Source organism: Oncorhynchus clarkii, chromosome 30, assembly GCF_045791955.1.
Source record: "Oncorhynchus clarkii lewisi isolate Uvic-CL-2024 chromosome 30, UVic_Ocla_1.0, whole genome shotgun sequence".
Classification (NCBI taxonomy): Eukaryota; Metazoa; Chordata; class Actinopteri; order Salmoniformes; family Salmonidae; genus Oncorhynchus; species Oncorhynchus clarkii.
Window position 1 is genome coordinate 4,005,324 of NC_092176.1, and position 14,475 is coordinate 4,019,798.

Here is a 14,475-nt window from a genome sequence, read left to right on the forward strand (position 1 = left end):
TAGGTGTATTAAAGTGTGTTTCTATTGTTACATACACTGGATAGTTGTATTAAAGTGTGTTTCTATTGTTACATACACTGGATAGGTGTATCAAAATGTGTTTCTATTGTTACATACACTGGATAGTTGTATCAAAATGTGTTTCTATTGTTACATACACTAGATAGGTATATTAAAGTGTGTTTCTATTGTTACATACACTGGATAGTTGTATCAAAATGTGTTTCTATTGTTACATACACTGGATAGGTGTATCAAAATGTGTTTCTATTGTTACATACACTGGATAGTTGTATCAAAGTGTGTTTCTATTGTTACATACACTGGATAGGTGTATCAAAATGTGTTTCTATTGTTACATACACTGGATAGGTGTATCAAAATGTGTTTCTATTGTTACATACACTGGATAGGTGTATCAACATGTGTTTCTATTGTTACATACACTGGATAGGTGTATCAAAATGTGTTTCTATTGTTACATACACTGGATAGGTGTATCAAAATGTTTTTCTATTGTTACATACAATTGATAGGTGTATCAAAATGTGTTTCTATTGTTACATACACTGAATAAGTGTATCAAAGTGTGTTTCTATCGTTACATACACTGGATAGGTGTATCAAAATGTGTTTCTATTGTTACATACACTGGATAGGTGTTTTAAAATGTGTTTTTATTGTTACATACACTGGAAAGGTGTATCAAAGTGTGTTTATATTGTTACATACACTGAATAAGTGTATCAAAATGTGTTTCTATTGTTAAATAGACTGGATAGGTGTATCAAAATGTGTTTCTATTGTTACATACACTGGATAGGTGTATCACAATTTGTTTCTATTGTTACATACACTGGATAGGTGTATTAAAGTGTGTTTCTATTGTTACATACACTGGATATGTGTATCAAAATGTGTTTATATTGTTACATACACTGGATAGGTGTATTACTGTGTGTTTCTATTGTTACATACACTGGATAGGTGTATTAAAATGTGTTTCTATTGTTACATACAGTGGATAGGTGTATCAAAATTAAATGTGTTTCTATTGCTACATACACTGAATAGGTGTATCAAAATTAAATGTGTTTCTATTGTTAAATACACTGGATAGGTGTATCAACATGTGTTTCTATTGTTACATACACTGGAAAGTTGTATATACATGTGTTTTATTGTTACATACACTGGATAGTTGTATTAAAGTGTGTTTCTATTGTTACATACACTGGATATGTGTATCAAAGTGTGTTTCTATTGTTACATACACTGGATAGGTGTGTCAAAATGTGTTTATATTGTTACATACACTGGATAGTTGTATCAAAATGTGTTTCTATTGTTACATACACTGGATAGTTGTATCAACATGTGTTTCTATTGTTGCATACACTGGATAGGTGTATCAAAATGTGTTTCTATTGTTACATACACTGGATAGGTGTATTAAAGTGTGTTTCTATTGTTACATACACTGGATAGTTGTATTAAAGTGTGTTTCTATTGTTACATACACTGGATAGGTGTATCAAAATGTGTTTCTATTGTTACATACACTGGATAGTTGTATCAAAATGTGTTTCTATTGTTACATACACTAGATAGGTATATTAAAGTGTGTTTCTATTGTTACATACACTGGATAGTTGTATCAAAATGTGTTTCTATTGTTACATACACTGGATAGGTGTATCAAAATGTGTTTCTATTGTTACATACACTGGATAGGTGTATCACTGTGTGTTTCTATTGTTACATACACTGGATAGGTGTATTAAAATGTGTTTCTATTGTTACATACAGTGGATAGGTGTATCAAAATTAAATGTGTTTCTATTGCTACATACACTGAATAGGTGTATCAAAATTAAATGTGTTTCTATTGTTAAATACACTGGATAGGTGTATCAACATGTGTTTCTATTGTTACATACACTGGAAAGTTGTATATACATGTGTTTTATTGTTACATACACTGGATAGTTGTATTAAAGTGTGTTTCTATTGTTACATACACTGGATAGGTGTGTCAAAATGTGTTTATATTGTTACATACACTGGATAGTTGTATCAAAATGTGTTTCTATTGTTACATACACTGGATAGTTGTATCAACATGTGTTTCTATTGTTGCATACACTGGATAGGTGTATCAAAATGTGTTTCTATTGTTACATACACTGGATAGGTGTATTAAAGTGTGTTTCTATTGTTACATACACTGGATAGTTGTATTAAAGTGTGTTTCTATTGTTACATACACTGGATAGGTGTATCAAAATGTGTTTCTATTGTTACATACACTGGATAGTTGTATCAAAATGTGTTTATATTGTTACATACACTGGATAGGTGTATTACTGTGTGTTTCTATTGTTACATACACTGGATAGGTGTATTAAAATGTGTTTCTATTGTTACATACAGTGGATAGGTGTATCAAAATTAAATGTGTTTCTATTGCTACATACACTGAATAGGTGTATCAAAATTAAATGTGTTTCTATTGTTAAATACACTGGATAGGTGTATCAACATGTGTTTCTATTGTTACATACACTGGAAAGTTGTATATACATGTGTTTTATTGTTACATACACTGGATAGTTGTATTAAAGTGTGTTTCTATTGTTACATACACTGGATAGGTGTATCAAAATGTGTTTCTATTGTTACATACACTGGATAGTTGTATCAAAATGTGTTTCTATTGTTACATACACTAGATAGGTATATTAAAGTGTGTTTCTATTGTTACATACACTGGATAGTTGTATCAAAATGTGTTTCTATTGTTACATACACTGGATAGGTGTATCAAAATGTGTTTCTATTGTTACATACACTGGATAGGTGTATCACTGTGTGTTTCTATTGTTACATACACTGGATAGGTGTATTAAAATGTGTTTCTATTGTTACATACAGTGGATAGGTGTATCAAAATTAAATGTGTTTCTATTGCTACATACACTGAATAGGTGTATCAAAATTAAATGTGTTTCTATTGTTAAATACACTGGATAGGTGTATCAACATGTGTTTCTATTGTTACATACACTGGAAAGTTGTATATACATGTGTTTTATTGTTACATACACTGGATAGTTGTATTAAAGTGTGTTTCTATTGTTACATACACTGGATAGGTGTATCAAAGTGTGTTTCTATTGTTACATACACTGGATAGGTGTGTCAAAATGTGTTTATATTGTTACATACACTGGATAGTTGTATCAAAATGTGTTTCTATTGTTACATACACTGGATAGTTGTATCAACATGTGTTTCTATTGTTGCATACACTGGATAGGTGTATCAAAATGTGTTTCTATTGTTACATACACTGGATAGGTGTATTAAAGTGTGTTTCTATTGTTACATACACTGGATAGTTGTATTAAAGTGTGTTTCTATTGTTACATACACTGGATAGGTGTATCAAAATGTGTTTCTATTGTTACATACACTGGATAGTTGTATCAAAATGTGTTTCTATTGTTACATACACTAGATAGGTATATTAAAGTGTGTTTCTATTGTTACATACACTGGATAGTTGTATCAAAATGTGTTTCTATTGTTACATACACTGGATAGGTGTATCAAAATGTGTTTCTATTGTTACATACACTGGATAGTTGTATCAAAGTGTGTTTCTATTGTTACATACACTGGATAGGTGTATCAAAATGTGTTTCTATTGTTACATACACTGGATAGGTGTATCAAAATGTGTTTATATTGTTACATACACTGGATAGTTGTATTAAAGTGTTTTTCAATTGTTACATACACTGGATAGTTGTATATACATGTGTTTTTATTGTCACATACACTGGGGGCGGCAGGTAGCCTAGTGGTTGGAGCGTTGGGCCAGTAACCAAAAGGTTGCTAGATCGAATCCCCGAGCTGACAAGGTAAAAATCTGTCATTGTGCCCCTGAACAAGGCAGTTAACCCACTCTTCCTAGGCCATCATTTTAAACAGGAATTTGTTCTTAACTGACTTGCCTAGTTAAATAAAGGTTAAATCATTTTTTGTTTTTATTGTTACATACACTGGACAGGTGCATCAAAATGACGCCCTGGTTGGAAATGTGATCCAATGAAAACAAGTTGTGACAAAGTGTTGTTGCTTGTGGTCTTCACACGAGGGAGCAGGAGAGACCGAGAGCCTGAGTCGTGTCACTTAGGCCTCTTCCATTAAGGTCACCTACTGACACATGCACACACACAAACTCACATATCTCTGTAGTATCTGGTGTCTCTCGTGTGGGTCATCCAGAATATTGACCGACAGGTCCGAGATGGACACTGCTGCAGCCCCAGTGAGTGTGACCAGCAGCACCAGCATTCCCTCGCCCTCCTCCAGCGGTACGTCCAACTTATGAGTGTGCTCTTTACTCAGCGGAGACAGGTCAACCGAACACCTGAAACACACACACGCTTTAATTACAGATATACAGATATATAGACTCTGACGTTGAGAGGAATAGGGGGGGATGATAGTGAGAAAGAGTGAGACAAGTGGTAGAAAGCGGGGGAAAGTGGGGAAGAGAAAGAGCGAGGTCCCAATAATCACTGTGCTTTTACTGTCGTCTGCCAGTCATTTGGAAATATGGTGCATGGTTATGGCACAGGGTTGCTTTGTTCAGTCCAATTCACCAAGAGACCGGGGGAGAGAGAGATACCGAGCGAGACAGAGAGAGAGAGAGAGAGAGAGAGAGAGAGAGAGAGAGAGAGAGAGAGACCGAGCGAGACAGAGAGAGAGACCGAGCGAGACAGAGAGAGAGAGACCGAGCGAGACAGAGAGAGAGAGAGAGAGAGAGAGAGAGAGAGAGAGAGAGACCGAGCGAGACAGAGAGAGAGAAAGAGAGAGAGAGAGAGAGACCGAGCGAGACAGAGAGAGAGAGACCGAGCGAGACAGAGAGAGAGAGACCGAGCGAGACAGAGAGAGAGAGAGAGAGAGAGAGAGAGACCGAGCGAGACAGAGAGAGAGAAAGAGAGAGAGAGAGAGAGAGAGAGAGACCGAGCGAGACAGAGAGAGAGAGACCGAGCGAGACAGAGAGAGAGAGACCGAGCGAGACAGAGAGAGAGAGAGAGAGAGAGACCGAGCGAGACAGAGAGAGAGAGACCGAGCGAGACAGAGAGAGAGAGAGAGAGAGAGAGACCGAGCGAGACAGAGAGAGAGAGACAGAGAGAGAGAGAGAGAGAGACCGAGCGAGACAGAGAGAGAGAGAGAGAGAGAGAGAGAGGTTGAGAGAGAGACCGAGCGAGACAGAGAGGTTGAGAGAGAGAGGTTGAGAGAGAGAGACAGAGAGAGAGAGAGAGAGGTTGAGAGAGAGAGAGAGAAAGAGAGAGAGAGAGAGAGAGAGAGGTTGAGAGAGAGAGGCTGAGACAGGGGAGATATTTTTTAGTTTTCCAGTGAGCCAGTGGTGCAATGGGAGGCAGGCGGGCACACTGGTGCTGAATGTGTGTGCGTGTGTTAATGAATCTGTCAGTAGGTCCTGGACAGAGGGGTGACGTGGACATCAGTGGGCCTGGAACATGACTCAACCAGATGGGTATTTAAGGAGGGGGAAATAGTCAATTACAAGCAAGGACCTGTGGACACTAGCTCTCCAGGAAGAGGTATGGAGAATTGCAAAACGAGCTCCTCTCCTAGCTATTAGTCTCCTGTCTTAGTGGGAACTTGTCAAACACACATTCACGCACACACGCACATGTAGCAAGCCTGAGTCGGGCTGACGGTTTAACGAACTCAAAAGCAGTGTCACCCTCGGCCCAAGAGGGAATCTCACGTCAAATACACACACACAGACACGGCAGACCCTTAGCGCATTCTAACAAAGACAGGAGGGAGACGATTGGTGTTGTTGAAAAATGAACAAAAGAAAGTGTGTGTCAGTGCGTGTGTATAGGTGAGCTTGTGTGTGAGCTTGTGTGTGTGCATGGGAGAGGCCCACCTGCCCATGAAGTCGTCCTTCTTGCCTGCGTCTTTGTCCCAGACGGTGATGTCGATGAAGCCCCCCTGCTCCTCATACAGATGGAAGTCAAACTGCTCTCTCCACTGGGGGTTCAAAGTCTTGGGTATCGTCTGCCGAGTGGAGCACACAAAAAGAGGGACATGTGCGCAGAACATGTGCAATTGGAATGTTAACACCCCACAGTTTTAAATGTAACACGTTCTTAGAAATGATAGGTGACCATCGCAAATAGTGTTCATCGACTAACACAACCAAGAGTGTTGGGTCCCTAACACCATGGGTGTTGCAAATTCTGACGTACATGAACACTTTATTGTAGCTGATGCTGTTACACTTTCTCAGTGTTAGGGAATTAACACCTTTGGTGTTACAGTAGCTTGTTTCTGGGGTGTTGTTTTAACACTGTAGGGTGTGAAGCCTTATTTGCATATTTATTTCCCAGGATGCCTTTTGAATGATTTTACCACCCCAGTACCACCCATGACTGTGTTTGCGTAGCGTGTAAAAATCCTCTGTCCTCGCGTTGCCACACTTACTACCGAGTTCCAAACTGCCTCTGGAAGTAACAGCACAATCAGCACAATAACTGTTCGTCAGGAGCTTCATGAAATGGGTTTCCTGGAGTGATGAATCACGCTTCACCATCTGGCAGTCTGACGGACGAATCTGGGTTTAGCAGATGCCAGGAGAACGCTACCTGCCACAATGCATAGCGCCAACTGTAAAGTTTGGTAGAGGAGGAATAATGTTCTGGAGCTGTTTTTCATGGTTCGGGCTAGGCCCCTTCGTTCCAGCGAAGGGAAATCTTAACGCTACAGCATACAATGACATTCTAGATGATTCTGTGTTTCCAACTTTGTGGCAACAATTTGGGGAAGGCCCTTTCCTGTTTCAGCATGACAATTCCCCCGTGCACAAAGCAAAGTCCATACAGAAATGGTTTGTCAAGATCAGTGTGGAATAATTTGACTGGTCTGCACTGAGCCCTGACCTCAACCCCATTGAACACCTTTGGGATGAATTGGAATGCTGACTGAGAGCCAGGCCTTATCGCCCAACATCAGTGCCCAAACCTCACTAATGCTCTTGTGGCTAAATGGAAGCAAGTCCCCGCAGCAATGTTTCAACATCTAGTGGAAAGCCTTCCCAGAAGAGTGGAGGCTGTTATAGCAGCAAGGGGGGGATCAACTCCATATTAATGCCCATGATTTTGGAATGAGATGTTTGACGAGTAGGTGTCCACATACGTTTGGTCATGTATTGTAATGCTAAAGTAACAATTGGCTAGGAAATTAATTGGAAGTTCCAGTACGTGAGGGCTGGTGTAGGTACCTTGCTCTTGTATTTCTGATGGCCCAGTCTGAATTTGACGTAGGGGTCACTGAAGCCGTTGGCGTCCATAGGCTGGAGGTCGCGAGCCTCAATCAGACTGATGCTCACTATACCTCTCCACAGCTGAGCTTTCCTGTGGACATCTGACAACCGCATACTTGAATGCAGCTGCTGCGTACACCCACACACACACACACACACACACACACACACACACACACACACACACACACACACACACACACACACACACACACACACACACACACACCCAGACACACACACACAAGCATGCAAACAGAAACAGACAGTCAATCACAGTGTTCTATCTGTAGACACACAGCAATACATATGACAGACATGAAGACCATACAAAGAGATGGAGGCAAAGGAATAAACACACAGTCCAACACAGAAACATTGGAGACATTTTCTGGTTCAGAGCTTGCCCATTATGCTGTGGATCACTCCTGTACATTCTAATATACATACTGTACCTGATCTGGGTTCAGATCCCACCCCTGACGCTTCTACTGTCCACTCTACAGGCTTATCTCTCTGTTTTCACCTGGACCTGTACTGATAAAGTGTCTCACAGTAGGAGTGCTGATCTAGGATCAGTTTAGCTTTTAAGATCATAAAGAATAAGTCTATGGACAGGGGGTGGGGGCTAATTATAGATCAGCACTCTTACTCTGAGACGCGTTATGAACACAGGCGCTGGTCTATGAGTCTTTGAGTGACAGCAGTAGAATATAATAAAACCCATTGAGCTGTACCACTGACAGCATGAATTCTGATTGATGCTCCTCCCCCCTCAGTTTAAAACCCATTTTCGAACCGTTTCCTAATCGCTTACAGGCTAATTTAACCTCGGCAGGAGTCACACATCTATTGCTTGCTTGTGCGGGAGGAGAAAAAAAAAACACAAAAATAAAGCCTGTCGGTACTTATTTGTCAAACAAACACATCTCTATGAGTTATCTCACTGTCTCCCTGCCTCATTTGGAGGGGCCTCATTAGCATATCTTTTGTTTGGAGTGAATTTCAGTAAACTGTGAACAAACCCTGGTGCACAAGCAGCAGCACTTTGATGTGGAGACGAGGCCTATTCATTTCCATTCTCCAGACATGAAACAATGAGAGCTGTGCTCTGTGTGATACTACCACCCAGACCCGCACTACTGTACAGTAAGTCCAGGGAACCTACTACACGATGTTGTCATGCTAATGGTGAAGGGTGCCGCTCTATGCTAGCTAACTCCTCTTCCGGGGGAAAAGTCTCATTGGGAGGCTGCGTTAATTGTATTATTGCTACATGTCGCTCATTATGTAAAAACCCATGGCCGATTTGGATTAGGAACAGATTCAACACCCCACGCCCAAAGTAGAGCAGGGAAAATAAAATATGAGGGTAAGTGTTGGGTTGAAATCAATTTAGGAGCTGATATCGTCTAAAACGAAAGCCCCGTGTGATTGAACTCTTCGACTTATGCGATAATAAAGAGGCATGAGCTGGCTTTTCTGGACTTGAAGGGAAGATGATTTCAACTATTTTAGTGTTATAATTATGCCACAGTGGTTCTTGCATTGTTTGCATGTATTGAGTCCAGCACTATAATGGCTTGATTAAAGAGAAGAGGGTGTATAAATAACCGTGGAGACACACAGGAGAAGTAGGGCTTGGTGGGGAAGTGCAGCAGTTAGTTAGCACTGGAGATAATTCCCGAGTCACAGGCGGGATGGCCCAGTTTGGCGCTTCAAAGGGTTGGTTTGGGGGAAGCACAGCAGAATGGCCGCACCACTCCAACCAGAGACACACTCAAACTATGTTACTGTCTGCCAATATAAACTCAAACAAAACTTTTACTCAGATGTACTCAACTGTACTCGACTACACGCCTTCAGATCAAAAATGCTGCTCTCAGAAACATAGACAAATGTGGGAAGTAGACAAATGTGGGAACTCCTGAGGGCTTCTGTGGTGCAGAGGTGACAAACAAGGTGACAAACAGGATACAGAACACGAATAGCCAATGGCTACAGATACAGACACATGTGCCACATGCATAGGCCAATGTAAGGGAGAAGCAGCCCCGGGACCAGCATTCCTTCTATAGTAAGGAAATAAAAGAGAGCAAAGACATAGGATCATAGGTTAAGGGTCGATCTGCTAGGCATGATGGGAAATCAAAAGGATATTCACAGGGTGGATGTTCTCATGAGATAAAAGGGTCTCGTCTCAGACCTGGGAGATCTAGCTTGATAGCAAGTAAACCTCCAACACACGAAGACACACCCCTAAAACTATCCCTCCATCCAAAAGGTGCTCTCTCACTCGCTCTCATCACAAGTTCCTTCTCTGAACCTCCTCTTTTCCCTTTTTAACTAAAGAAACATGTATACATTTTTTCTCAGGACTATCTACAATCTTCAAAGTAAGACCATTAAGGGCCAGACATTTCTTGGCTTTAGTTTGGCCCTGAAGTTGAGCCTGGTGAGCCTCTGTAAAACTGCTGCCTCAGTCACATAGGCCCCTTAACAATGTGAGGGGTATAGAGATGACAGGGGAGAAAGAGTCACTTTATTTTCTCACCCATCAGCTGCAACACTAGTCTGGCTAATACCAAACTCAAAGTCCTGTGGAGGCTAGTGGGAGGAGCTATAGGAGGACAGACTCCTGTAACCTTAAAGACTGGTGCCCAAAACACAATTTGAGGTTACTATGTTACACGGCTACATTTTCACACGATTCTATAGCTTCTGGTCAATATAAAGAGACAAAAAATTCAGTCAAAGTACAGAAGACCGCATCTGGACTTTTTATTTATTTTACCGTTATTTAACTAGGCAAGTCGGTTAAGAACAAATATTTATTTTCAATGACAGCCTAGGAACAATGGGTTAACTGCCTTGTTCAAGAGCAGAACGACAGATTTTTTTTAAAACTTGTCAGCTCGGGGATTCGATCTTGCAACCTCTAACCACTAGGCTACCTGCCACCCCTAACTGCTAGGCTACCTGCCACCACTAGGCTACCTGCCACCCCTAACCACTAGGCTACCTGCCACCCCTAACCGCTAGGCTACCTGCCACCCCTAACCGCTAGGCTACCGGCCGACTAACAACAAGCATGTACTGTACATCCAGTATACCCACTACTCCTCACTGCTCCCAGTTCCACCTGTCTGTATAATGCAGCTTGAGGGAAATAAAACATGATGGAGTGGGAACTGATAACGGTGACAGGGAGAGGGGCTGGGTCTCCACCTGAACCCAGGGCAGCAGAGGGTTTTGGGTGGGTAGAGTAGGTAGGTAGTTGGTATTAGAGGTAACATGCAATGTATTACCTTATTGGATCGTTTCCAGCTCCTTCTCAAAAGCATGGTCTGTAAATGAGACAAAGCAGTTATCGGACGCTGGAGAGCTTAGAGCTGCAGGGGATCAGAGGGCAGAGGTCAGCCCAGGAGGAGGCAGGGTGAGGAGGACGGTCACAGGCAGCCAAAATAAGCAACACATTCAGTAAGAAGCGCTGCCACCCACAACGGCCCATATATACTGTGCTGCACACACACAGGGGACAGCTATATATGTGTGCTAGCACGCACACACTGGCAGACAACACGCAAATACAGTCCCACATGACTCTCTAACCCTACCCTTAGCCCTAACCCTTCAATACCTGCAGATCTTAAGGGTATGTGTAGGTGTAACCCGTGTAGAGGAGGTCCTTCAACCATATTGCTTCCACCTTACAGATCCTAAAATATTGAAGGGTTGTGAGGGCCAAATGAATGGTTATGAAGTAATTTGGGACTGGCTAACACACTCCAGGATGTGTGTGTATGTGTGTGTGTGTGTGTGTGTGTGTGTGTGTGTGTGTGTGTGTGTGTGTGTGTGTGTGTGTGTATGTGTATGTGTATCTGGGCATTTGTTTCTTAGACATTAGTAGTCATTATGTTAAGGTTATTTTCCTGTTTCTGATTACCACGTAGGTCAGTATTTTATGAAATGTGAACATATGAATGTGAATCGTCCGTCTAGTTCTGATTCTTGTTTCTCATGCCCTTGAATTCAATATTTTATTTTGCCCAGTAGGTGGCGATAGAGGACAACATCCATACTGTGTAGTGTCGCTGTGACCTTGTGCTCCTTTTCACAGTTTGAGGGAATCAAAAGGATGCTTAATCCAAATACACTTCATATGTTGTGTCAAATGCGGATTCTGTGAATTATCGAACCAAATAAGGAGCACAATTAAGACATCAGATCAAACAGAATAAAACATTTCCCCCAAGAATCTCCTCTTGTTCTATATCAAACATGCAGGGGTCCAATTAACCAAACAAATAATTGAACATAAATAAATACTACTCTGAAACATTGAGCACGTCCACAGAGGGAAGGATGCACATCATTAGGAGCAATATTACCCAACACTCTTTGAAAATGGAACAGTTTTTTTTTCTAAAAGCAAATTGTTTGTTGTGCGTGCTCAAATCTTTTTTCTCCAGTAGGTCTACTATACTGCAAATTAATTTCCACCAATTGAAAGATGGATTGTATACAGTTCAGCAGCTCATAGACTATCTATCACTGGCTCGCTGATGTATTACGGCACTGTGCCATTGGCTGGGGAGACATTTCCTCTGAGCCAAATTGAAGTGAGAATGAAAAATGATTTTACCATTTTTATGTCTGTGTGTCCAGTATGAAGGAAGATGAGGTAGCTTCTCAAGCCAATGCTAACTAGCGTTAGAGCAATCAATGGCTAAAGGTCTATGGTATGTTCTAGCACGCTAACAGATACCCATAGACTTCCAGCCATTGCGCTAACGCTAGTTAGCATTGGCTTGAGAAACTACCTCTAACTTCCTTCACACTGGATCGAGGAACTTGAAGCTGTCAACCCACTCCACTACAGCCCGATCAATGTGGACATTTCCTGTAGTCCACGATTAGATCCTTTGTCTTGCTGACGCTAAGGGAGAGGTTGTTATCCTAGCACCACACTGCCAGGTCACTGACCTCCTCCCTATATACTGTCTCATCGTCGTCAGTGATCAGGCCAACCACTGTCGTGTGAAAAATGAATGATGGTGTTTGAGTCGTGAACGGCCACGCTGTCGTGGGTGAACAGAGAGTACAAGGAAGAGACTAAGCACGCACCCCTGTGGGGCCCCCGATGTTAATGGTCCAGTGTGGCGGATATGTTGTTGCCTACCTTCACCACCTGGGGCGGCACCTCAAGGAAGTTCAAGATCCAGTTGCAAGAAGGAGGTGTTCAGTCCCAGGGTCCTGAGCTTTCGTGATAAGCTTGAAGGGCACTGTGGTGTTGGGATATGTACCTATGGTCACTGTGGGGGCGATGTCATCGGATCACTTATTAATGAAGCCGGAGACTGATGTGGTAAACTCCTCAATGTTATCGGATCAATCCGGGAACACTTTCCAGTCTGTGCTAGCGAAACAGTCGTGTGGCTTAGCATCCGCTTCATTGGACCACTTCGTATTGAACACGTCACTGGTACTTCCCGTTTGAGTTTTTACTGGTAAGCAGGAATCAGGAGGATAGAGTTATGGTTAGATTTGCCAAACGGATGGAGAGCTTTGCATTGTGTTTCTGTGTGTGGAGTAAAGGTGATGTAGAGTTTTTTTCCGCCTTTAGTTGCACAGGTGCTGGTAAAAATGAGGCGAGACAGATTTCAGTTTCTCCGCATTAAAATCACAGGCAAATAGGAGCGCCGCCTCTGGATGTGCATGGTCTTGTTTGCTTATGGCCCTATACAGGTCGTAGAGAGTGGTCTTGTGCCAGTATCGTTTTTTTGGAGGTAAATAGACATTTGATGAAAACTCTCTTGGTAAATAGTATGGTCTGCAGCTCATCCTGAGGTATTCTAACTCAGGCGAGAAAAACCTAGAGACTTCCTTTACATTCGAGCACCTGCTGTGGCTAACAAAGAGACACACACCGCCCCCTTAACCTTACCCTAAGCTGCCGTTTGGGTCTTGACGATGCATAGAAAAAACAGTTAGATGTACAGTACCAGTCAAAGGTTTGGACACACCTACTCATTCCAGGGTTTTTCTTTATTTTTACTATTGTTCTCATTGTAGAATAACAGTGAAGATATCATACCTATGAAATAACACATATGGAATCATGTAGAAAGTGTTAAACAAATCAAAATATATTTTATATTTGAGATTCTTCAAAGTAGCCACCCTTTGCCTTAATGACAGCTTTGCACACTCTTGGCATTCTCTCAACCAACATGAGGTAGTCACCTTGAATGTATTTCAAGTAACAGGTGTGCCTCGTTAAAAGGTAATTTGTGGACTTTCTTTCTTTCTTAATACGTTTAAGCCAATCAGTTGTGTTGTGACAAGGTAGGGGTGGTATACAGAAGATAGCCCTATTTGGTAAAAGACCAAGTCCATATTATGGCAAGAACAGTTTAAATAAGCAAAAAGAAATGACAGTCCATCATTACTTTAAGACATGAAGGTCAGTCAATGCGGAACATTTCAAGAACTCTGAAAGTTTCTTCAAGTGCAGTTGCAAAAACCATCAAGCACTATGATGAAACTGGCTCTCATGAGGACCACCACAGGAAAGGAAGACCCAGAATCAACAGGACAATGACCCTACACTCCTCCAGGCTGTGTAAGGGCTATTTGACCAAGAAGGAGAGTGATGTAGTGCTGCATCAGATGACCTGGCCTCCACAATCACCCAACCTCAACCCAATTGAGATGGTTTGGGATGAGTTGGACCGCAGAGTGAAAAAAAAGCAGCGAACCAGTGCTCAGCATATGTGGGAACTCCTTCAAGACTGTTGGAAAAGCATTCCTCATGAGGCTGGTTGAGAGAATGCCAAGAGTGTGCAAAGCTGTCGTCAAGGCAACAGGGTGGCTACTTTGAAGAATCTCAAATATATATATGTCATAGTTTTGATGTCTTCACTGTTATTCTAAAAATAAAGAGAAACCCTTGAATGAGTACGTGTGTCCAAACTGTTGACTGGTACTGTTTATTACCCACGTCCTTGTTCAGCTGCGACTCCGAGAAATACAAAATATCACAGTTCTTCAGGATCCGTTGATATGATAGTCTCAAACGGAACTCGTCCAGATTGTTCTCTAGT

The 14,475-nt window shown here is 41.7% G+C and overlaps 1 protein-coding gene across 4 annotated transcripts in view; it reads right to left on the minus strand.

Annotated features, from left to right (window-relative positions):
* The window catches only part of LOC139389691 (multiple C2 and transmembrane domain-containing protein 1-like), a 227,384-nt gene that overhangs the window by 101,127 nt on the left and 111,782 nt on the right, over positions 1-14,475 (minus strand). For 3 of the 4 annotated variants that reach the window (XM_071136580.1, XM_071136582.1, XM_071136583.1), the window contains exons 6-9: positions 10,678-10,716; positions 7,328-7,498; positions 5,975-6,105; positions 4,252-4,438 (exon numbers count right to left, since the gene is read on the minus strand). In XM_071136580.1, coding sequence (XP_070992681.1) covers positions 4,252-4,438; positions 5,975-6,105; positions 7,328-7,498; positions 10,678-10,716 — 528 coding nt within the window. The remainder of the gene's footprint in view (positions 1-4,251; positions 4,439-5,974; positions 6,106-7,327; positions 7,499-10,677; positions 10,717-14,475) is intronic. The other variant, XM_071136581.1, reaches the window with a different exon arrangement.